At 42.2% G+C, this 26197-nt stretch overlaps 1 protein-coding gene across 1 annotated transcript; it reads right to left on the minus strand.

The window, feature by feature from the left end:
* Nucleotides 1–5471: 5471 nt before the first annotated feature.
* LOC142775927 (uncharacterized) lies at nt 5472–15824 on the minus strand. The gene is made up of 3 exons (XM_075878464.1): nt 15582–15824; nt 8127–8245; nt 5472–5721 (listed from the first exon to the last, which is right to left on the minus strand). The coding sequence occupies exons 1-3, from the start codon at nt 15725–15727 to the stop codon at nt 5492–5494; spliced, it is 495 nt and encodes a 164-aa protein (XP_075734579.1). The 5' UTR covers nt 15728–15824; the 3' UTR covers nt 5472–5491.
* Nucleotides 15825–26197: the final 10373 nt, after the last annotated feature.

Below are 26197 nucleotides of genomic sequence, written 5' to 3' on the forward strand. Positions count from 1 at the left end.
ATTCACACTTCTTATTTAGTGCTTTAAATATTCGCTTTACTCGACAATAAAATTAACAAAGCAGACCTTGCAAGAGAAGGACTACTTAGGCGATTTCCTTTGCGTGCATTCCTCACGATTGCGATGTATCGATCAGTGCACAGGATCTTGCAGCGTTTAGAAGTTCAAAATTTGTTTAAGCCATACTCACACTGGAATGTGTAGGCAACACGCAATGACATTACAGAAACAACGCATGCTACATGTGCTAAGACAAAATTAGTCGATCACTGCACGGCGAAAGGACACGGCTTCAAATTTGACGGTGTGACGATGCTTGTCCGGAAACAATGATGAAGCCTAAGAAAATTTGTCGACTTGTGAGCTACGCATCGCAATATATCTGCATTTTATCGTAATCGTGGCCCTCTGCCGGATCTTCACAGACGATGTAAAACAAGTAGGTCGTATTCTTTCATCTGTTGCCACTTGTATAGTGACGATGCTACCCACATAGGTAGGAAAATGTGAGTGTTTTGTTAACTTTGTTGTCGAGCAAGGCCATGGGGGGAGGCGGGGATACAAAATGTCGAATATGAATTTCTATGGGTTTTGAAACATCTTGTGTCCCACACTTTTGTTGTGTGCTTATGCATAATATATTTCTTACGTCCCGTTAAAAAACCTCCAGCTTTTAAAGAAACTGGAAACTATAGATGGCCGTATAACTAACATCAGAAAGTTTCAACAAAGCATACACGTTGACAATTCGTGCTATAAAATGGTTGCCCTTGAAGGTGCATTCGTGAGATACGTTCATTGCAGTGGCATAAATACAAAGCCCAGATAATGGCTCACCTGGTACGCAAATATTTTTGCTCTTAAGTATATTCGGTGGTCGGCAAGTGCAAACCTGGTTGACGCATTCCAGGTGAGGGTTTAGGAAAGAGCATTCCACAGTGTCTGCACAGTCTTCGAAGATGTGGCGGGCTGCGATTGTGAGGAGTTCCGAGTGAACGCGCAAGTAGAACTCAAACAAGAACTGAATAATTGTAACGAGCTACACTTATTAAACTTAAAAAAAAGAGCAGCAAGGTTCTATGTGCCATGTGGAGTATTTAGGACTTTCCTATCAATTTTGCCGCACAAATATTGTTTCACACACGTGGCAGGCGCGAACGGGTGTATTTAAAATGCAGGGATAAGTATGGTTCCCTCCATAATAATACGTAAACCTAGACTTGTGTGAACATTGGACCAGTTAGAATATTGCAACGAATACTACAGCAGTCTATTTTGCTTGTATTCATATCTAAATCGCTCATAACTTTGAAGTATTTGAAATGAACAAATAGTTGTATATTAGTCTGCTGCAACGTTATGTAAAGGTGGTTTGATTGCAGTAAGAGTGTTCTGTATACCGTAAATACATTCCTTAAAAAACAAAGCCCCAACTCAAGGTTAAAGGAACACATTATTTTCACATCAATTCTTGATTTTATCCCCTTTAAAAGCTTGTTATACCTTCTTATATGTTCTAAGTAGGGTAATTTTTAAACATTACACTTTACAGGCTTATAACTTGCATTCTACCAAAAATTAATATTCGTACTATTCGAACTTGCTTATATTTATCTTTTATTTGCACATGCCTTGTTTCAAATAATTATAATACTGTGCAGCTTAGTTGTGTCATGAAAAATATTTGATTGATATGTGGAGTTTAACGTCCCAAAACCACCATATGATTATGAGAGATGCTGTAGTGGAGGGCTCCGGAAATTTTGGCCACCTGGGGTTCCTTAACGTGCACCCAAATCTGAGCCCACGGGCATGCGGCATTTCCGCTTCCATCAAAAATGCAGCCGCCACAGCCGGAATTCAATCCCGCGACCTGCGGGTCAGCAGCAGAGTACCTTAGCCACTGTAACACCGCGGCGGGGCCATCAAAAATATGTTTTTATTATGTTATTTATAGTATGCGAATTTGATTTTAAATCATTCGAAGAAATCACTACTCACCGTGAATTGGCTTCTAAAATAAAATTTACTGCTCTCTGAAGCCTACAAAAACTCTAATGTGACCATGTAGACGGACGGGTTCTTTTGACAAGCTAATTTTGCGTGAAGTCTTAAATTTCGGTTTAGAGGGCCGCGAGATTCTGTGGCCTTGTCAGTTGCAGGCTGCAAGAAATTGAGTGGTTCGCCTTTTTAATGGTGTTTCAAAACCTTCTTCTGAGTAATGTAAATCACCTGAAAATATTTAAAAACATTTTTATACAATGTATATACGGTCTTGTATATGTCATTGTATGAATTTCAGTTTCATAATAAACACTGTTAGGTTGTCGATGTGTCTCAATCAGTCGTGATTTTACACTGTACAATATATAGCTGTCCATAAGAGCTGCTTTTTTTTCGTGAATTCCAGGTTGATACTTTAACACTATAAGCTACTTTTTATTTGGAATGTTTTCCCATAGGCTGGGTAAAATTATATTCCCCCAGTGATGAATATCTATTTTAAATATTTGAAAAATCTCAAATTCCACGTCCCCATACGATTGTGAATCACGCCGTATGGAGATTGTCAGGATCGATATAGAAAAGCTGAGGCAGTGTCGCATTCAATGAAGTGTTGTTGTTTAACGCGCACCTGAATGTAGGTGAGCGGGTGTTTTTTTTTGCTTTTCACAACAAAAGAAGTAGAGCCTCCATGCGCGGATATCTAACCTGTGTCACCGGTCTTAGCAGTGCCCCAGTATAACTGATTAGCTACCGCATATATGGCAGGTGTGTATTTCTAGAGGTAAGCATGTTTAACAGCTCTTGCTTAATTATCACGATGCACTACAAATTCGGATGCGCACGAAACCCTCGAAAACATTTTCCCGGTGAGCCTGCCACAAAGCTTCAGCGTCATTGACAATTTAATGATCACATAAACGAGAGTTGCTCACAAATCAAAGATGTGTAATCTCGTAATTTTTTTTCATATTTTGATCAAAAATGTTTCATCCATATTTTCGCAGCATGTATAGGATGGCTCCCTCTACCTACGAGGAGAAGAAATAGTAGCACGTGAGAACAGACTACGTTTCGTGTGACCTTGTGCTTATTTTGTGGCTCCCGCCCACCCCGTGGGCAAATGGGCGTGCCTAATGAAAGAGACATAGGCGGGTCAGTTCTAAGGACAATGGGGAACATCGAAAAGGGCTTGTTTCTTTGTCGTCGTGTTTCCATTTCTCGTGCAAGTTCTGTCTCACACACACTGTAATGCCACATCCGAATTCGGAAAAGTAACCACTGCAAAGACACAGTATTTATGTATAGCATATGAAGACGTTTGCTTGCAATTGGCAGCATAGCACGATGGATTTTCTTTCGTTTTGGTAGACACCAATAAATAAAGTTATGAAAACTGGATACGAGCAGCTAACCTATACAACTAAGTACACAGCGCATACGCCTAATTTCGATCTTTCGAATGTGCTTCGACGTGAAAGTACCAAGATTTTATTATAGAAGGTGTTCAGTTAAAGCCGGGGCCATCACAGACCTCGAAACACTCGGAATGAAAAAAATGGTGCTTCTAATGAACTCTGTGTCGCTTTTCTAGTCTAGCTCTATTGTTTTTAAAGAAACTCAAACACTTTTGTTTCACTTCCATCGACGCATTCACTGTTAATGTTAACAGAAGCCAATGCACACACACACACACACACACACACACACACTACATATATATATATATATATATATATATATATATATATATATATATATATATATATATATATATATATATACTTTAAAGATTTGTACAAAAACGTCATCCTTTGTCGCTTTTTTTTGTATGATTGAATAATCACGTGAACTTTATTGGTGCTCACCATATTTCCTCCTTTTTGGTTTGACCATTGATCACGCGATCATTCAATCATACAAAATAAAGCGACACAGCATGACGTTTTTGTACAAATTTTTTAATGTAACCACTGGTTCCGCACCACTGTTGCGGCATGACACCAAGCTTATGAATGCTTCGATTCGCTTTTAGGCATGACAGCACATTGAATGTATCTCGTCTTGTCCCGGTGGAAGACGTTTGGCTCAATACTCGTATAGTACGTTGGCGTTCTTAGAATTCTCATCAAAAACTGTTCGAGTATTTTTACCTGCCCAGCAAACATCATCAATAAAATTACTACCCCCCTGAGGAGTAACACAACTGGGCGCTGCATCGCAGCTTGTGACTTGACTTTCGATAGTCTCACGCACTGCGTAAAATTTTTTGTCAGCTCTAGAATTGCCGAAACAAACAATATCATGTTAATGCCAGTGTCAAGTGTTTTGCGAAGGAGAGGTGGGCCTTTAGAAGGATACAAATATTAGTAGAGAAGCTCCTAATCCGCGAGTCATGCGTCCCAAATGTATGTAGTAGTAGTAGTAGGAGTATAAGTAGTAGTATTTCTAGTAGTAGTTTAGTAGTAGTAGGTAGCCACATCTAGTTTAATCCTTGGAATGTCCGCTGGAGGGCGTATGATGAGCATACAATGAAAATATGCGAGATGGTGGTATTTAGAGTGTTAACTAGATGAATGGACGGATGGATGGATGTATGCACGACCACAACGGACGAACGGACGGACGGATGGACAGACAGACGAATAGACGGGCGGATGGTTGGATGGAAGGATGGTCGCACGGATGAACGCAAGGACCGACGGATAGACGGAAGCATGGACGGACTGGCGGACGCTTTGCCCCACTCATCATTCACTCCGTGGATATGCCGTGATTTTTGTGATGAATCTAACGTTCATAAGAGATGCTTGAACCTATCGTAGACCATAATCGCAACCCCTCAACGCCTGAGGTAGGTTTAGAATATGTAGCCACAGTCAGACACGATCTATGATGACCGGGGAGGCCCCACATAAACGACCTAAGCACAGCAGCCGATCACTGTCCGCGCCTAAATATATAGTCCTGCTCATGCACGCATCAATGTTCTCTGAAGGCGTGCTCACTGGCCGTTCGGCTCTTGACCTTAAGCTGGAGTGCGCGACAATTAGTGCACACATTGCGTCAGTTTGCCTTCGAGGAGCCGATTCCACGGACTTCTAAGGCTGCATCCGACTGTAGTACGCTGTGACGTAGATGATATCGTTAACAACCCTTGCATTACTTTCCCCATTTACGACAACGGATTCATTCAGGAAGTCAGCACTACAACTTGAGCCTCATTACACAATAAAGAGAGCATACACTATGTTGGGTTTCGGCATCAAAAGGCTGAGAAAAGGATGAGTTGCAGCGTCCATCGCGAAGCCCACCCGTTGACCTCTTCATTATTCCAAATGCACTGCTTGTGATGATAATGTCGTTCCTCGTCCTCTACACAATTTGCAACACACTATATATCCAAATTTCTTACATTAGTAAACTAACACTTGTTTACAATTGATATTCTAGTCAGGATGAAAAAATTACAGGTTGTAATACATATTTAATTAGTGACGAATAATGACCACATGGATAGAATATATTGAGACGCATGTGTCAGCGCACCGGCGACGCAGCGCGGCTGAGCTTCGTCCGGTAGGTGGACGGGTGTCGACTCCGGGCACTGGCAGTAGCCAGTCGAGCCCCGCTTGCCCCGTTTGCAGACTTGGCCCAGCACTCGCATGCAGTCAAAGTCGTCCGCGCAGCGTTTACCGGTCACGATTTTCGTGGTAACTGAGAGAGACAAGGAATGAGAGAAATAAAATAAAGCCTACATGAAACGACACTGCAGCCGCCGTCGTTCGTCTCGCATACGTGGCCAGCAAGGAACAACAACAACAACAACAACAACAACAACAACAACAACAACAACAACAACAACAACAACAACAACAACAACAACAACAACAACAACAACAACAACAACAACAACAACAACAACCACAACAACAACAACAACAACCACAACAACAACAACAACAACAACAACAACAACAACAACAACAACAACAACAACAACGACAACAACAAAAACAACAACAACAACAACGACAACAACAACAACAAAAACAACAGCAACAACAACAACAGGGTCCCTGATGTATTCGCATGAAACAACTCAAAAGGAAAGCAATCAGCAGCGTCGCCATCATCATCGAAACTAGCAAGATCATGAAAGTCTGCTCCACACCCGGTGTTTCCAAGGTTAGCCAGTATGTTTGTTGATGCTGTAACCTTTGATGGCGATGACGACGATGACGACAATGACGACGATGACTAATTAGAGTCCAGCTGTTCTTTAAGGGTTGGTCTCTTCCAAATACCTAATCTTTGCTCATTTCACATGAGGTGACACCTTGCGCGATTCCACGTATTTCCACGCCGCAGCACGTTTTTCAACGTGACTCGTTGCCAGACACGACGTTTATACAGGGCTTACTTTTTTTACTTAAAGTGGTTTCATGCACTGACATGGCTGTGTGGTACAACGACTTATTTCCAGATTTCTGGGTGCGTCATTCGTTAAGGTCACGTGAGTTTTTTTACAGCTCACAACGTTTCTCAATGTAAGAGACGCAGACGTATAAACTCACTATAGCTATTGGGCCGCACTCAGGAAATTTAGTCTTAAAAGGACCGGCACAGTGAAGGAGGTAGGAGCGAGGAGCGGATAGATATGGTGGTGTGGGCAGTAGTTTGCACAAAATTAACGTTGCCATTTGGAAGAAGACATTTCGCATATCTGGGATATGGGACATTTTTACGAGGGTATTCATAGCGCCGGAATTCCGAAAACTGTCCCTACCTATCTCAAAAAATAGCAAACCACTCGGCTGAAGACGCTTTAGCGGTAACTACGTGGGCCGCATGCCGTCCGTTTGCCACGTGTTTGAAACCCCCGAGACAGACGGTCAGTCGTGGAACTGGCTTCTAATTGAATTCATATAGATGCTATGCACTAACCATATCACACATGTGATAGATTGTCACTTGCTTCTTTTATATTGTCACTTGTGATAGATTTTGTCACTTGCTTTCTTTTATTTCATGTCAACTACTGGTGGAAGGTGGTAAGGGTAGTGCCACCACTCGCGTTCACCACATAACACCTTCTATTTTCAAAGATTCCCGTCTGTTTTTTTCCGTTAGTGTGATTGGTGGGTTTAGTCCTCTAAATATTTTTCGTTTTCTCAAGGCGCCTAATTTCGACGACTCTAGGTCAGCCTCCAACTTTCGCTTGCATATCACTGGTTTTTAAGCACATCAGAAAAAAAGTAAGTCATGTGCACCCACTAACTACCAATAATGTTCTTAGAAACTGTGTCAAATGTTATGGCACTCAAGTAGCTGGTAACCACAAGGCAAAATGGCTGCCACCGATCCACCATCAACGCATTCAAGAAGTTAGACACGGAAAGTTGGTCCACACGGTCCGTTGTGTGCCGTACAGCTGTGCTCAAACACAGGCAAGATATATCTTTCTTGTTCCTTACATCACACGTGTGATGTTTATTTTCATTATTCTAGTTTCTACATGCCAGAATATCTGATGTGCACACAACGTTTGCTTTACCCGTAAATATAACGACTGCCTTTTCTCGATTAAGCTTGACCACTAACTTATTGTTCTTCTTATCAGCTAATTTGTACGGAAGCAGGGAACCCACCTTTTTTTCTTTTCTTGCGCATGTAGCTTAAGAGTGAAGAAGCTCAGCATCCAGAAGTGCTCAAGCATCGTAAAAAAGCGGTTTCGTTAAGTAGGGAGCGGACACTAAATTTCTCGCGCAATCAGCCGAAAGTGACAGCCAGCCAGACATATGAAATATTCCTCTACAGGGCGAGAACGAGTGGAATATAGTCGCCTGCTGTTCATTTATCATCCTGCATTATGCACGTACAACGCGGAAATGGGCAAGGCACAAACGGACAAGCGTAGAGCACGTCTCCGTTCTAGCTATACGCTCTTAGCGGCTGGGAAAGACAAATGCGGTATCCGTAGTCTGTCAGAACGCGAGGCAGGAAAAATCATGAAAATTTGTTCTCTTCATTCCGTGGCTACTGGAATGAAGGAATGCAACTTTGAGGGCTTGCTTTCTTGTTTGACTCAGCCCTAATGAGAACCCGAGAGGATCACTTACAATAAGACGACGATGGAGTGGTCGAGGACTTGGGAAGGAAGAGAACCCCTTGTCTCGGTCCGCGCCGCACGTAGGGGTTTGGTTTCCACTCGTGGCTTTCAGCGATGTTAGCTTGAAGGCTGCGCGGTTATAACCAAGTCATTAAGCTTGCCTCATGGCGAATCCACCTTTTCCGTAACAGATTGATGGCATGAAACGAACTTCGTTGTACCGAAGTTTGTGTAATATAATAAGCACGGCCTGTCCTGCTGTTATTTTATACTAATGAAGTCAAGCGTATGTAACAAGAACGCCTTTAAACGCGTTTCGAAACGAACGAGTCCAGAGCTTCCGAAATATGTACAGCGGAACGCGCCTTCAGTGTTCGTTATACTTCGAAACACATAGGTAAAAAAAATGACGCGTGTCAAGCCTATATATGCGGGTTGCCCGTAAGAGCATATGATGCATGACATGACATGAAAAGTGAATTACTACGCCACTGTTGCGGCAACATTGCAATCAAAATTACAGTGAAATGTTTTACATATTGGCTTAATAAAAACGATCACCTAATGGCCATTTCGAAAAAGGTTCTGGTATAGCTTAACTAACCGTGTTCATGTTACTATGCTAACATGAATTCCTATATGAATTCATAAGTGAACACCTCAAGTTACTCCCTAGATTTCCAGAGATATCTTGTACCTTAAAGCAGCACGGCTCATGCGAAGCTATTCGGGAAATGCAAAATAAATTAAACGAAAAGGTGCTCCGTGCTAGACGTTACTACTTCCAGCACACGCTACGAGGGTTTATTTGCTCTACAACGCAAAAGTTTTGGACGTAAAAAAAGTAACGAAATAAAATAATTGGCATTGTGCACGAGGGGACTATAGTTAATGAAACAAACACAATATTGCGTAACACTTCAATGAATTTTTCCACAGTTTTTTTTTCTAACTTCGATACACTTCATAATTGTGTGCCATGCCATTCTGCACCTGATATTGTCTCAATGAAAGGACCCATTTCAATGCTACTCCACCTTAAATCAAGGTCTTCCCATGGTCCAGGTAATATACGTAACGTTTTTTGAAAAAGGAATGCAGAAGCATTAGCACCTGTTATAGCTTGCATATTTCAAGTGGCTTTGTCTTCAGCTACGCTTCCAAGTGTTTAGATCTCGGCACGTGTTGTGTCTGTACTAAAAAAAAAAGTGACACCACTTTAGCAACAAATTATCGCCCTATGTTACTAACCTCACCGTGCCGAAAACTAACTTATCATATAGTAGACAATGAAATTATCGAGTTTACAGGCAATAAAAGCATCCTCTCCTCCAGCTGACATGATTTTTGCAAAGTTTTCTCCACTACAACGCAATTACCAAAAGTTCACAACTTCGCTAGTGTTTTTGATGGGTCCAGTCAGGTTGATGTAATGTTTCTAGATTTTATGAAGATATTACATCTTGTATCTCATAAGAAGCTTATCGATAAACTGAATCAATAATTAAAAGTCTCATACTAAAATGGGTGAATGCCCATCTCAATAACAGCAAACACTTCGTTTCATTATACCACTTATCCAGTTAGCTACCAGTTTCATCTAGAGTGCCTCACGGCAGTGTACTTCTCCTTGTATATTTCTTCACACTCACTAATTACATTAGTAATAAAAGTAATGCCTCTGTTCACATTAAATTACTTGCAGATGATTGTGTACTGTATAATGAAATTTAGTGCGATGAAGATCAACTATCACCAAACTGTAATCTGCAAAGTATTCTGTGCTGGTGTAGTCAGTGGAGCATGGAATTAAATGCTAAAAAGACAGTCTATATGCCAATAATTGAATTCAAACTTGAGAACTACCAATGGTATACAAAGTAAAGTATGTTCTGAACTGATTACAAATGCCAGCGAGTATAAGTACCTGGTAATTACAAGAATGAATTACCTCAGCTGGAATACTCATATTAAAAACACACGCAACTCTTCCCAAAGGAAACTTTAGTTTCTCAGATATAACTAAAACATAACCTTGCAGTACTACAGTAATGGTTTATACACCACCAATTTGTCTTAAACTCGAATATACCAGCACTCTGGAATTCATACACACGCAAAACAAAAACAACAACATTGATACTCTCGAAAGACTTTGACGTAAGTCTGCCAGATTTATCGACTCTAAGTATCATAATAGAGGCTCTCCCTCAAATCTATTGAACCATCATTACATTAAACCACTTCAGTTACACGGGTAAGTACAAAGATTAAAATTGTTGTTCTGGCTCAAGAATAATCTTTTATATATAAATCTAAGCAATTATTTAAAACAATTTACAGCCTGTAGATCAAAGCATCCTCACGTTGACTCTAACACCTTATGGGGCAAGAACTAATCTTTTCAAATATTTTTTCACGCACTAGCACAGATTGGAAAAGCCTACTTTTCTCCCATTTATCGAACGCCGTTTTTTAGAACGTGTAAGTATTTGACCTGCCCGTCATTCATTTGCCATTCTTATACTTTTACTAAAAGTTATCTCGTGTTTTCTGGTCCAATGCAAAACCTAATGAAATTCTTTTATTTTTTCATTTCTTACATGTGTTCAACAACAAATGACGCGTTCTTTCAGTGTGGCTTTAGTTTGAAGTATGTCAAAATATAACATTTCACTGTGTTGCTACTTTCTCTGCCAATGAAAGAAAGAAGTGTAAAATTAAGGGTGCGTATTTCTCTGTTAGACACAATAATAATGAGAATATATGATAATGTATAGGGGATGTTATTAAGCGTGATTGTAATGTAAATGTGAAAAAAATTAATGAGGATGAAAGGATAACTCTCCGCCGGCAGGATCCGAACCTGCGACCTATGACTAACGCGTCCAATGCTCTACCACTGAGCTACGGTGGCCATCATCCCTGCGCCCACTTTAGAAAATATATATTGTAAGGCAACGTTTTGGCTGCAAGACACCTCTTTTACTTGCCGAGCTTCTGCCCCACAACACAGGTCAGACTGATGATGATGATGAGTATGTACATATGGTAAGTAGACGCGTATGAATAATGCTCACAATATGTGCATTTAAACATAGGATCACCTGTCAGCGCCACTTGTTGCAATCACGGCGAATGTGGAACACTCTTTTTGCCTGATGAGATTATTGCTCAGCTTCCAGCTCGTAATACGATCCCGTGCTACGTGACACCAGCATGCACAAAAAAAAAAAAAAACTGTTGCATACTCGCTGCAATCTCAACAGGTGGCGCTGACTGACGCTCACACTGACGCTCACAGAGATAACAGATAAATACAAATATCTGGGCGTATAGATAAGCAATGGGACCGAGTATCTGAGGGAACACGAAATATACGTGACGACTAAAGGTAACAGGAATGCAGCAGTCATGAAAAATAGGGCACTGTGGAGTTACAATAGGTATGATGTTGTGAGAGGAATATGGAAAGGGGTCATGGTTCCTGGGCTGACGTTCAGCAATGCGGTCTTGTGCATGAGATCAGAAGTTCAAGCAAGATTAGAAATTAAGCAACGTGGAATAGGTAGGCTTGCTTTAGGAGCTCATGGGAATACACCAAATCAGGGAGTACAACGTGATATGGGTTGGACATCATTTGAGGGCAGGGAAGCTAGCAGCAAGATAAAATTTGAGAAGCGATTGAGAGAAATGGGGGAAGAGCGTTGGGCTAGGAAGGTTTTCAGATACTTGTACATGAAGAATGTCGATACAAAATGGAGGAAGCGAACCAGAAAGTTGACTGGTAAATACTTAGAAAACAGCAGGTGGCCAAACCAAAAGGAACTATCGGTTAAGAAAAAAGTGAAGAAAACGGAGACTGACATGTGGAGAATGGGCATGATTAAGAAGTCCGCACTAGAGATCTATCGAAATTTTAAGCAGGAAATTGCCAAGGAAAGGATCTATGATAATACTCGGGGTAGTTCTCTACTGTTTGAGGCCAGGACGGGAGTACTGCGAACCAAGACATATCGGGCCAAATACGAAGGGGTCGACACAGTATGCAGTGCGTGTGGAGAGGAAGAAGAAACTGCCGAACACTTGATAATGTTCTGTAAAGGGCTTCACCCTATAGTTCAGGATGATGGCGCAGAGTTTTTCAAAGCACTGGGATTTAGGGACAGCGAGGGCAAAATAGACTTTAAGCGGGTAGACTTAACTAGAAGGAGGTTATCTGATTGGTGGCTAAAGTCAAGGCACGAGTGAAAATTAAACCCTTCACTGCGAAGTACGAATCCTCAACTTCATTATTTAAAGAAAAAAAAAGATAAATGTAATGGTTAGTTCACTAAGTATTCCGGCTAGGTGGCGTTAGCCACCGCCCGATCTAAAGGGTACAGCCACATCCATCCATCCATCCATCCACTTTCAAATGCACATATATACCTATAAAGGGGGCGGAGAAATGACCACCACAATAGCTCAGTGGTAGAGCATCAGACGCGTTATTCGAAGGTGCATTCACAATAAAATTGCTTCTAAAGATATTCCCTACACTTCTCTTGGCGTTATTGTTCATTAATTCTCACTACATTTTCTGCGTACCCTTCGCATTGCTACTTCCTAATAAATATTTCATTTGTTCCTTCCTTTTTTCATGTTTGTTTTTTACGGTTATTAGTGCTATGTTTTCCTAATAGTTTTTTTTTTGATAATTCCTAAGACTTGTTCCCGTATCGCCTTTTTTTTAAATGAATACTTTTTCTACACTCGCCTTTGCCTGGGCCTGTTTTTGGGCCGCAGTAATTTGTAAATAAAATAAATAAAAGTTTCAATGCATAGAATGACACTGAACCGAGATGCATATCTACTCCGCTATCTTTATATTGATATCTTTATTGGGCCACTACACATTGGTGCAGTTCTTTTTTCTAGAAATGTGATGCAAACATACTTCGCTATAAAACGAATGAGCACATGGATCTGGCTGCGCTGCTTCCACAGAAAAGCAAAGTAGGTGAGACTTAATTCAACTCTTAGTAATGTTCCAAGGGAGCGGGTAACATGACTAAGGTTCAAGTGATTATTTGAAGAAAAAGAAAAGAACGTACATGCTCTATTGACATGATAAAACAAGCCTCATATTTCACATAAATCTTAAACGACTTCTAGTTTATGTTTTAAGTCATCAACATCTCACTAATAACTAGATTAGATGGTGGACTTGAGATTTTCGTGAGTGTGTATACACGCACACACACAAGGACAAGCGCTAAAATGCATCAGGTCTGATTCAACACTCTCCCAAGAATAACGTGGCTACGATCCTGGTTGTGCTGCTCATTGAGACAGGCACCCAGGTACCATTTTATTGTTTCTTTTACTAATGCAAATCAAATACGTAACTCTGAGAGAGCTCGCTGAAATTCGGCAGTGAAAGATTTGTGCGTCTGGTACAATGATCTGGTACGCATAAAACAGGACATAACCTTCCAGCATTGAATTCTTGAAGTCAGAATAAAGCTGATCCATTTCGTCGATAGCTTTTCTTTCGAATGTTTTGTCCTGTGGAAGTCCCAGAAGAAAAACTATTATCCGTTAGCATTACTCGTCCAAGTTTTGATCTCCACGCTGCACAGATTAATTCATCACAGCACGTCAGCTGGCCGGGAGGGGGCTAGTTCACATCTTCGGGGAAAGACCACACCTTCCATAATTTGAGGTTCTCCAGCTTTTTACCAAAATAGGCGAGAATTGACGAGGCTTTTCTACACGGCCAGTGCCACGGCCGGGCGTGGCACGCGGCGTTTTGAACATCCGGCACCGTTTCCCCGACACGATTCATCAAGTCGAGAGCCACTCCGTTTTGAGAACAGCTCGTGACCTCCACGGCACGCACTTTAAGGCGTCGAGAGCTTGCCGCTTAACTCGCTTCGCTTCTTTACAAATCACAACGCCTTTGTCAAAACTGCCTCCCTCCCCCCAACCCCATCTCGCTTCAGAAGAAATGTCATTAGCCTCGCGTCCGACACAGCTGCTCTTTTGGCTGGTTGATGCGATTGACCTACAAACAGAAATGCACATACCCTGCATTTATTTTTGACAGATCATCATCCCTTCAACCCCTTCATTCACTGCTGGCTCACTGATATCGTATCGAATGAACGTTAGCCAGCATACATTAGAACACTATGTCGTTGCAGATCTATATACAATCAATTTGACGTAGACTTTCAATTCCAGGCATCCATCTCTGGCACAAAAAGTTGCCCCGTGGATATGTGCGTTTTCAATCTTATTTACTCCTTCAGGTGCCATGTCTGTGCATATATATGAAGCTTGTGGTCTCCACTTCTGTGAAATATTGGCCAAAAAAGAGCATGATGCATGGTTCACAGGAAGGATAGGATGCATTGATGCATCATGCATAGGATGCATTGTTCTTATACCAACTGTATAGTAAATGTAGCCTGCCTGAATTTCAATGCGCTGCCTATGAGTGCAAAGATCGCTTTGGTCTAACGTAAAAATGTTAATTTTCCTTGCTCAAAAGAATACTATAAGAAAAAAATTGCGCTTGCACTTCCCAGTCTAAAATTTGACTCTTTATGCGAATACAAAAGATGACCGACTACAGATTATATATCGAACTACACGTGTATTGTTAATAATTAATTAAATTTGCATAAGGAAAACAAATATTTATATCGCAGTTGAGGGAAACGTATTCCCTCGATTTCTTTATTTTAACACAGGGGGTGCATTGAATGTATTTTGTATGCACTTCACGCGTGGTGTATGAATATAAAAGAACACTGGAAAGACTATTTTTGCACACATATTACCTAGCGCCCAAAAATAATGAATGTAACTGTTTTATTTGCGCTTAGTAAACAATTGCTGAAGTGCGCAATCTCACCGAAACACTTCCTTTATAACAATATTCAAAGAACGCGCCACGGAGTCACCTTTCGCAAATATGTATCCCCAAAGCACAGTTACGGAGTACTGAGAGCATAGTTGAAACCTTCATTTATAGCATTATTATACTGAGCAAATAGCAAACCTTAGGTCTAATAGTCACATGGTGGTTCGGTTACCAAAGCGACACAATACATTCATTTAAAATATTGATGGGGACTTTCACCTTTTCCTTAAAACAGTGCAGATGCAGTGTATAAATATAGTCCCATTAACTAGAGATTTTACCGCTCGGCTAAACCACTTACGGTGAGGTTAAAGTCGCATCTCTTAACAAGTGGCTACCTTGTTTGACATTGAATTTTCTCGTTCAACAACCAGCCATATAACAGCCTCAATGCGAGTTCTTCATAAGCCGATATTAACAGCGTAGTCGCTGGTGAGTTGTGGTCGAAGACAAGGGGTCACGGCCTCAAAAACAAAGGCCACTCGCGCATAAGCGTCCAAATTCAACTGACCGACCGTCTAAGGCGAAGTCGGCTGGCGGCGGCGCACTTACTTGCGAGGCACTTGTTTGAATAGCTGAGAATCTGTTGCCGAGGCAGCCGCCGCTGTGGGACCAGCGGTACGCTTCGAGTTCGTGGCGCTTGCAGCCGGTTGCGCAAGCGCCGCCAGAAGTGCGCACAGCAGACGCAGGTGCTGCATCTCTTCCAGCTGTGGGAGGCTTCACAGAAACACCAGGCGTACGTCCCACTAGAAGGCGGCTTCGAAGTTGGCTCGAGTAACGTGGCGCAGTAGGTGTACGTGGCTAGCGTCAGAGAAAGCAGGTTTGAGTCACTGTTTTCAGGCCTCGAAGGAGAAGAGGTAGAGCAGGAGCGACAGACGGGCTTCTAATTAGCGCCTGAAAGCTTCTACCTAGCAGTGTGGCAGTTTGGGCTAGTTGGTGTGACATGACGATAGTTATAGCGCGAGAACAGGACGTCTCTTTGTCGTGGTTCTGTTCTCGCGCTATCACTATCGTCATTCCACCTTGAATTACGCCTAGCATTCTATACTTTAAGAAAAAAAAAACAAGTAGGGTAACAAACAAAGCTATCGAGGAGGCGGTTACCTCATAGCAGAGCCGGTGAAGTTTTAACATAGCTGGCAACTGCTTTTGAACTTGTCACAACAACGAGAGAACTAAACTTGCTGTTTGATATAGGTATCTACTAAATGACCAATCCTTGACCTGAACCTAGCACGTATAGGGTTCACCGAAAAAATAGGCTTTTTATTCTCAATATTTCTAATTCTAACTATTGATGGGCTATTGCATAGGACTCTTCAAGATTTTCATTTGGTAAGAACATTTTATAGTGATCCTAATTATTTCTCTACAATATGCTTGAAAGCGACTAAAACACTAACATCTATGCTTAAACGGTAGGGCACCTTAAATTTGCGGCCGAACGTTATCTAAGGCATGAAGATATTTTGCAAACACCATAATTGTGAATTTAATCAATTAAAGTTAAATTTAAGCTAAGTGAAGCGGAATATACACGTCAGACTACTGTTCTGTTTCACTTACGCCAAGCACAGTTTATAGAAAAACAAATATTAAGGCACGCGCTCCAGCAAATGTTCGGGTTTGAACTGCTATTGTGAAATCATCGGGACAACGGCTCTTCTCTCAATCTTACATGTTATAATCTTGCAAATGCGTACTGAAAAATGGGTCAGGAACTTAAACGTACGCTTAAAACTGAAGGAGACTGCTAGCAGGTCTGCTAGATCGAAATAATTTATATGTGGTGTTTAACGTCCCAAAATCACCATATGATTATGCGAGACGCCATAGCGGAGGGATCCGAAAATTTCGCCCACCTGGGGATCTTAAACGTGCACCCAAGTCTATATACGCACACGGGCCTACAGCATTTTCGCCTCAATGAAAATGCAGCCGCTGCTGCCAGGATTTGATCCCGCGACCTGCGGGAGAGCAGTGAAGTACCTTAGCCTTTTGAGCACCGCGGCGGGGCTCTGCCAGATTTCAAGAGACGAGCTTCGAGAGAAGGTAAAATTAAACGGACGCAAGCGAAATGCGGGTCATAATGCAGGTAATTCGCTCGCATAATGCCGGTCATTCGCTTTAGTCAGACTCACCGGCTCAACGGGACTTTAAATCCGGGCCACCATTGTTGCACGTAACGTTCCTGCCGTGGAACAAATCTTCGTGGCTGCATGTGGACGCGCGCAGAAGCTTCGTCCTCATCGTCTTCTCTCTTGTATTACGGCACGTGCGGGCAGTTAAGACACCACACTAATCGCGCATATATTTTGCAACAAGTCATCCCGAACGAACAGCCAGCAGTGAAAAGGAAGGCAGCAAGGCTTGGGAAATAGAATGACCGTTAACATCTAAAAGGAGTAACTCTAAAATATTAGCCCCGGGCGCTTTGATTTTTCTTTTTTCCCTTACTTTGGAGTGGGCAACTTTTACGTTCAGCCGTTGCTATTTAAAATCAAGCCTACTTACCAGGTTTATTGCTTGCTTGCTTGCTTGTTCCTTTCTTTTGTGGCTCTCACCCACTAAGGGGGATTGGCCAAGAAGCCGGTGATTAATGCAAGTGAATACCTTTAGGTTTTCTAGACTAGGGGAATATGATTACTGTGTTTTGACTGTGAAATTATTTTGGCGCAATGTAAAAAAAGAAAAAAAATGTGGGGGGAGAGAAATAATAGAATTTGTTGAATATCTGAGGTGCAATCGTTATATGAAATTCTCCTGAAAGTTGAATGATTGCAGTGTATTAGCTAAATAATAAGTGATAGTGTGGTTAGTAAAATTCGAGAGCTGATCGCTGACTCGGCAAGGTAATCTTCTTGTGTTATATATGAATTCGCAGAGAGCCCCGCAGATGTTCCTGTCGCTGTGTCCCAATGAAGTGGCCCCAAAAGACAAAATATTGGGAGTATTAAGTGATATTCCTAGTTTTCTGAATAAAATTTTGAAGCAGTTTTTTCTTTGATTTTTGAAACGGTGACATGTGATAAGAAAATGGTCGATATGTTCAGGTTCGTTACAGCTTGAGCACAGAGGGGATGGCACCAGACCAGACCTGTTTAAGTAGAAATTAAGAGGTGGTACACGGTAACGTAATTTTGTTATCAAGTCTTCCAATTTACGCATGGGACACCATTTATTATTCCATGTGAAGTGCAGGTGCGAGAAATCTGGATTCGGTATCATGATTTAAAGTGCGATCTCTGCCAACGTTCTCTTTTTCTTGCTTGCTCGCGAGCCTGTGTGCCTGATTGACTTTTTCTTCTTTAATTCGGAAGCTTGCCTTTGGGCGTAGTATTACGCGAACGACCTCAAGTACTCAGTTCTCACTTTTATATAAGGAATTCCAAATTTCCTCAGGCTACGAACTATAAGAAGAGTGTCCGTTTGATAAATCATGGAGAATTAGCGTCCGCGACTCTCAAGGAAGCGTAAATTGGGAGCTGCCAACGTTTCGGTCATTCATGTTGCGCGCATGAGTATCCGTTCCTACAGCAGCCAATCAGCGTAAAATCACTTTCTTCAAACACAACATGCGCACGTGATGTCCGTAGATTTAGGATGCTGCCAAATGTGTTTATTTACGTGACTTTTTTGGACAAAAGATAAGTTATCCATGTGCTGCTGCAGATTTGGATGTGGACAGTTGAGGAGCAAAGGTTGATAGGAGGAAAATAGGCTGTTTCTGCAAGCTTAGTTTGGAGCACAGGCCACCGTCGGGAACTGACAGACTTCATCCTATGTCGTAGGCGTATTGCTTTGTAGATTCTCGCATCAGGCAGAATCAAAGTCACATATAAAAGCGCACTGGTCCGTTAGTTTTCTGGCAACACTCTTAGCTGAAAATTTGAATTAGTGGAAATTTTATCGAGTGAGTCGGTAACCACCAAACCACCAAATGTCACTTGAGATGAAGAGGGTTCGCAACCCCTTACATTACACTAAACAGAGCACAAGCGGTCACACTTAGACTAGTAAAAACACACACTTAAAACTCACCAGTGTCAACAAAAAATTGATATGACATAAAACACTGTATTCTATTTGTAAGTTATGAAAATAAAATGAATATGAGCGCTTGAGCATATACTCTGAAACTGTGGGTCGCTTGGCCCTCGAATTTTCCGTGAAAAGCTGGCTGGTATGATAGTCGTACGGCCATATACCGCATGTGCTGGCTGGCCAGTCCTTAGGCGGGATTAGCCAGGTAGGTGGCAAAACCCAGTGCAGAACTTTACAAATAACGTTATTTTCTTCCTATGGACGGATTCTCATTAAGGACGCTGGAAAGACGAGCTTTCCTTTAAATATTTAGGAGGTGAAGCTCCCGTTAAAACAGGCATCAAGATAACGTTCTATAATAAACATAAATAACACGCTCCGATAAAGACATACCAGTTGGCAGCGCCTTGTGGCGCAAAGCCACAACCCCGAAAAAAAATACGGTGATACCACCCCCGTACCCCTTCCCCCCGCTGACCAAGAACACTGCGAGAGGAAAGTGTAAGAAATATAAGAGGCACGTTTGTAATGCTCCAGAGAGTTTGACCGTGGTGCACTAGACAGCGTGGCCGGTATTTGTTGTCGTGGATCGAGAGGTCATCGGTTCAAGAAAAAAAAACAGGAAAAAAAACAGAAAGCAAGACAGAGTAGCAAAAGAAATAAAAATAGGGAGAGGTGAGAAAATAAAGAAATGGATAGAGAGAGAGAAATAAACAGAAAGGAAGAGAAAAAGCAACAAATACAGAAACAAAAAAATTGACAAGCAAACTATAAAAAAAAAGAAAGAAACGCCAATGAACTGCACGAAGCTGCCATAACTTTATATTATCTAGAAGTACGGTCATACCTGCACCAGCCCTAGATTCGGTAAATGAGCCAGTGTGTATCTGTGTTGCGAAAGAGCGATTTCTGACATCTTATACACTTGTGTCATTTCCAGCATTCTCAGTGAACGCGTAGCATCTGCTTTATTACTAAGAAACACACATGGCTTTTGGTTATTTGATCAGTTAGGTAAATGTTACTTTAAAAGGCTCCTTTTTTTAATCTGCGTAATGTTGTATAATTGCTGCTACTTTTTCATGCACCTGGCACCAAATCGAGTACCTGATAAGATATACTAGTGCCCTAGTTCAATCATACAAATAAAATATGTAAATGACCAACACGACCTCAATTCCTAAACTGAAATTGACTTTTACGATGACCGATGCTTGAAAAAACGAAACATCGCAAATTACTGCATTACGAGGGTAAACATGCAAACAATTCCAAAGAGAGAAATGCTTTTCTATTCATAAATTCCCAAAACGTTGACGAAGTGTGACTACGAAGTACAACTCGGGTGTAAATGTGTAGCTGTTTACACGTAAATGGCGATTTATAGAGGTAAGAATAACCTACTGGGTCGCTTGTAATGCAAGGCGGCGTAAGTGAATTTGCCTCATGTCAAAAAATCGATCGGATCGTGAGCCTTTATGCACATAAGGCAAAGTGTACAATACATTGAAATTGAAAAGGAAATATTATAGATTTAGCTAAGACGGGTGGTGGATCTTGCTAGTTTGTACCTCATGATTTGGAAATGTATGGTACATGTAGCAAATGTAGGCATGTAGGTTTTTATGCACTGCAGCACCCTATAAAATGTTTTTTTTATTTACTCCTTATGCGCGAGAGTATATAGACAGAACCAATTTTATTCAGCTTGAATAAAATTACGTTGCACGCGTATGTAAAGAGAAGCCGCACTTTACAGACTACCACTGCAGTATCTATACTTACGTTCTTCAGTGAAATGAAAGTTAGAACGAAAAAGAGAAGAAATTTCATAAAGAAAGCACAAACAGCTGGCGCAATGTGCTGGGCCGTTTTTTGCTGAGGGGAACAAGTAATTAGAGAAAACTTTCAGACGCCATGGAACACCAGACGCTCATCTAAAATTTATACCATTTCGTAAAACCCTTGTTGTGAGTAAAAATAGCGCGCCCGCTTAGCGTGCTGGGGCTGCTTTATAAATGTTTCTTTTTGAAGCAGGTTGAAAAAAAATAGCGGAAGTCTAGATCGAACAGCTGAAACTGTGTACTTCAAACTTCGGTGTCATAAATAGAGAGAGAAAAAAAGAATTAAAGGTTAGACAAATGTTGCTCTATTTTGCATCTTTTTTTTACTATTGGGCTCGTTCGGTAAAAGAGGGTATGTAGTATTTGCAGAAGTGTACAGCTTAAGGCATAACCGCGTCTACACCACTGATGAATCCATAACCAAATCAACCATCAAAAATAGTCCTGGACTGCCATACAAGGTATATAACTGCTTTCTTCAGCTATTTTCTCACAAGATCACAATGAACAAATATGGATTGTCGAGGCAATTCCGGGGTCTGATTAACAATGCGCATCATTCGTGAATTATTTTTGCCGTAGAACAGTAGCCATAGATAGTGATATGTAGAGCGTTATATAGAATCACCGAATATTGCACCTGGCAAGTAGTCCTAACATAAACTGATTTTTTTGAACACGTGTCCAGCTCCTCGATTCACGAGAACAGCACTTTTCAATAGATTGTTCGCGAAGCGAAACATCGGAAAATCTGAAAGGCTGAAATACTGAAAAAGAGAGAGAGCGCGATGCTAGGAAATGCAGGGAAGTTTAACAAAATGCACGTCTGTTTTGTTCCTCTGCACTGGGGGAAGGAATAAAATGTGTGAAAAGGGAGGCAGAAGAGGTGGGAAGAGACACACAAAATTGCGAGCACACTTGGGGGAGCACATCCAGTCTACAGGTGGTATTTCAGATTTCTTGAGTTCATCTACTTTGGCCTTATCAGGAAAGGAAGTGACACTACTCAAGGAAACGGGGTAGTCTGTCGATTTTGTTTTTTTTTTTGGGGGGGGGGAGGGGAGAAGGGGGGGGTGCTGCAGGAGGTGTGCACTTGTTTTGGTTATTGCCTTTTTCCTCGCTCACGATGAGCACGTGCGGGTTTAGTCGAGCGTCAAGTATAGACGATATATATTTTCTTTTCAAGCAATAAGGCTTTCGGTTGTGAGCAAGCGCTTGTTGTGTTCCCTTTCTTGTCCCCGCCTCTTTTGCGCTGCCTTTGCGCCATAATGACTCAGCTACTTCAGTAGTTGCTTTCTTCGCTCTTTAAGCACATGCCTAAGGTCCTAGAATGTTCTGTACGGGAAATGGTCTGGATTCCAGTTGGTTCAAGACCATCCGAAGCGGGCGTCACTGGGCGTCATAGCGAGCGCAATTGCACAGGAGGTGTTCGGTTGTCCTCTCTGAACCGCAGGAGTTGCATGCACAGTGCCAATTTTTTCGAAAGGGAAAACGGGAGCTCGTGGCCTGCGCGGTCCGGTGGCTGCTGGCCGCGCGTTCAAGCGGGAACGAGAACAACCACAGTCCCTTTCGCGTCATCTCGCGGCGAGGAAAACAACCATTCGTTGCTGTTATGGAACCAGCGGCAAAGATTGGGACTCCCTCCCCCTTTAAGGTGATTACGTGAGAGCAGGTAATCGCCTTGAAGGGAAAGGGGTTGCAATCTTGCCGTTCTATCAGCAAGAAATGGCTGTTTTGCTCACCGCGAGATGACGCGAAAAGAGACTGTGGTTCTTCTTGCTCCCGCTTGAATGCGCTGCCGGCAGCCGCCGGAGCGTGCAGGCCACGCGTCGCCGCGTTCCTTTTCATAAAAATTGACACTGTACATGTGTACGTCATACCAATGCGAAACAAATACGCCTTTGTGAATGCAGCACCCATATAAAGGCGGCATAAGAGCATCCTATCAGAGCGGGAAAATTTGCGATGGTAACGGTAGCTTGAGCGAATAATCAAGGTCACTTACGTGGCACCTTCGGAAGCTTACGGGCGACCAAAACGCACGTGTAAGATTCCGAGCCAGCAAAAAATGATGCTGTCTCGTCGCATCAGTCCGTCATAGAGGGATCGCAACTACACTGGTTCATTCATGGGCCGAGTTCGCCGCATCGTCGGCTGATTGATTCCTAGTAATACCGACATGGTCGAGTAGCAACTGATACTTATTATGATGTCCTCTTGCTCTATCGCGACGGTGAAAATTTCTTATTTAGTGCACCAATCACTCTTAAGCTCTCCGGCTTATCATCATTAAAAGCCGCTGACTCATTCTTAGATCACTTGCGTGAAAGTTCTGGTATCGGTCCAAACGCTACAAGCTACCGATAAGTAATAGTAATTGCTGGCGTTTAACGGCCTAAAACCACGGTATGAAATTGAGAGACGTCATGGGGCAGAGCTCCGGAAATTTCGGCCACTTGAGGTTAAATAAAGAAAATAAAGAAAAAAGGAAACGACTTCATAGCAATAATAATTGTCATTGTGTAAAGTATACAAAAAAGAGCACTTGCTGGTTTGACATCTATAGATGCCGTAGTTTCGGCGTTCTTGGCAGCCTAGCGAAAAACGTCCAAACAGAAAGGGCACCCGACTATCAAGAGTAACGCACCTAATGGTCAAAGAAGTATTTCTAAAGAGCGTAAGACCGATGTTTCTTTTTTCACTGGCCGTATTCCTAAGTAGCGTAAATAAAAAAAACTGCGAACAAACATCGACAGAAATCTAAGACAAAAACTAAACAAAACGAAGAAAAAATAAAGCATTAGAGCATACGACCTCACTGTGGCCCCGAACGCCGTCAGTAAATGTGTAAGGAAGAGACCAGTGGTCGACGTAGCCCATATAGAATATGAGATATTTGCCCTCCGCCGTCACTTAACTGAGCGCGCGAGTCCGCTCGTTAAACACAAAGGCGAACAAAGGCTGCAAGACACGGGCTCGCCATGTGGCACGATTCGCGGCGGGCGGCCATTACAGCAAAAAGAAAAAAAAAAACTCTCACGGTCGCCATCAAGCAGAGCGAGAGAGAAACAAAAGTGTGGTGTGTCACCAAAGTAGAAACACCATAAAAAATAAACAAAAAACCCCCGTGCCACCACTGAGCAGGCCGAGGACACAGATGAGAAATTGCGTTTCTTACTTTGTCACATCGTTCGAAATGAACCGAGAGAGCAAGCAGCCGACAGACGCACCGCATCGTGCTACCGGAGGAAGGATGGAGACCGCCACCTATAGCCTGTTCTTTGCTGTACAGTAGCCGCATCTTAGCCCTCGCGTTTCGTGCCAGCCCACTGGCTAAAGAAAAAGTGCAGCAAAAACAGTTTTTTTTTTTTGGCCAAGACGTACCTCCTACCAACTACAACTTGATTCCCGCAAAAAGTAATAACGTCACCGCCATTTATTTCTTCACGGCTTACTCACGCAATGCTGGCACGGTAAAATGGAAGTGAGAGGAGGGGGGGGGGGGGGGAGGGTTTTCGCTCTGTGTTTTCAAGCCGGGCCGACCCTTGTTCGCTCCGAGGTCAGGACCGCGGGCGGTTGCCTTAGTATTATTTGGGAAGGCTCCTCTAACGAAGCGAGAAGAATGCCCTTCGTCAACCACCTTTTTTTTTTGTTTTTTGGGGAACGCCACTGTGATGGCGGTCCCTATTATGACATTTCATCATTCGCTCCACGCACAGTGCCAGAACAGAAATCCTCGTTGCGCCCTCAATTCAACGTCACAACTTCTGCTGTGCTCCCCTTTGTTTTTTTTTTTTGTCCGTCTAGCGTTTTTTTTTCTTTTCGTTCCTTTTCTATAAATTCACTTTCTCGCGCCATCTTCACCCACACCGCTCTCATCTCGCCCGTCATTACTGCAGTCCGTGCGTCTCTTCATTCGCTGTTCGCACGAAAACTAGCGTATGGCGAACAAGGGAGTGTGCATATTGGTCGCTCGCGGTGCGTCCCTTTAATCTGCGCGTCCCATCAAACTTTCAAAAGCGCGCGCACTTCGTCGTTTCGAGAATTAAGTCAGCTGCAAAACTAAGTAAGCGGCAGAAGACAAAGAACGGTAACAAATAAAAAAAGAGACGATCCGAAACATAGCGACACTAATGAGCGAAATAATTCGTTCTACCGCGAATTTGGGAGCTGGCGCAGCGAGTATCGAAGGGCTGGAAGAATCAGCAAAATGATTATGAAAAGCGTAAAGCAAGAAATGAGCTGTTGGACGCACTATACCGTCGCACTTGAAAGGCGTACGCCGCTCGTCTGTGGCTCGCAAGTGCATATCAGAATGAAGTCGTGAATCCAGTTTTAGAAAACGTCTGGTGCATCAATAAGCTAGGCTCGTTTCTGCATTAGCATGCAATATTTAAAAGGGCGAAATTGGAAACTAAAGTTGTACCTCGGCTCACTCGAGAACACGCACGTGTTTATATGTATAAGAAGCTGTGGGCTGTTGAGCGTGATACAATGTTTGAAAATTAGCATACTTGCGATTAACAAACGAAGAAATTCGTTTACTAACTTTGCGGCCGGTGGACAGGCCTCGATCAGATTGATGGGGCTAGTACATATGTGCCACAAATCTGGTAAACAAATCGTTTTACTTGTTGTTCGCATGTGTGATCATTTTCATAAATATCTACAGAGCTTTACTTCTATGTTGTGAATCCATGGACATACATTATTGAGACGCAAATAAAAAATGTGCCTCATCCATTGAGCTTACATACGAGGACGTCGTCCACCACTTTTGCAAAATACATATCTTGCTGACAAGATATATTTTGAGAGTTCCTTATACTTTTTTCTTAAACAAATGTGGCTTGAGCTACATCACTATCAGTAAAGTTGGTGAGTTGTACTGAAAATTTAGTCAGGTGTCCGGTATCGCTAAATCCTTAGAGAAGTAATAGCACATAAATTCCTGCCCGACTTCAAAAGAAATCCGACGTTGCGAAAATTTACACAGCAACTGCGAGCTGAAATAGGAGTTGAACACATAAGCTGTTATTTTCGACAGCGTTGCGAGCCCTTCTTGAAAAGTAATTTTATTTTGGCTATTGTCATTTCCTCAGATAACCCTTCATTGTCGGTTTCTGAAGAAATATTATTTGTTGTCGTATACCACCTGGCACGTTTTGTCTCTGTAATGCGTTATACCTAATTACGTGTCACAAATGGAGCCAAATATATTTTAGATAATTTTCAGTTAAAAAAACCGGCTCCGAAAATGGATTAAAGCAATCAAGGCAC

The sequence above is a fragment of the Rhipicephalus microplus genome, chromosome 2 (assembly GCF_043290135.1).
Source record: "Rhipicephalus microplus isolate Deutch F79 chromosome 2, USDA_Rmic, whole genome shotgun sequence".
NCBI classification, from domain to species: Eukaryota; Metazoa; Arthropoda; class Arachnida; order Ixodida; family Ixodidae; genus Rhipicephalus; species Rhipicephalus microplus.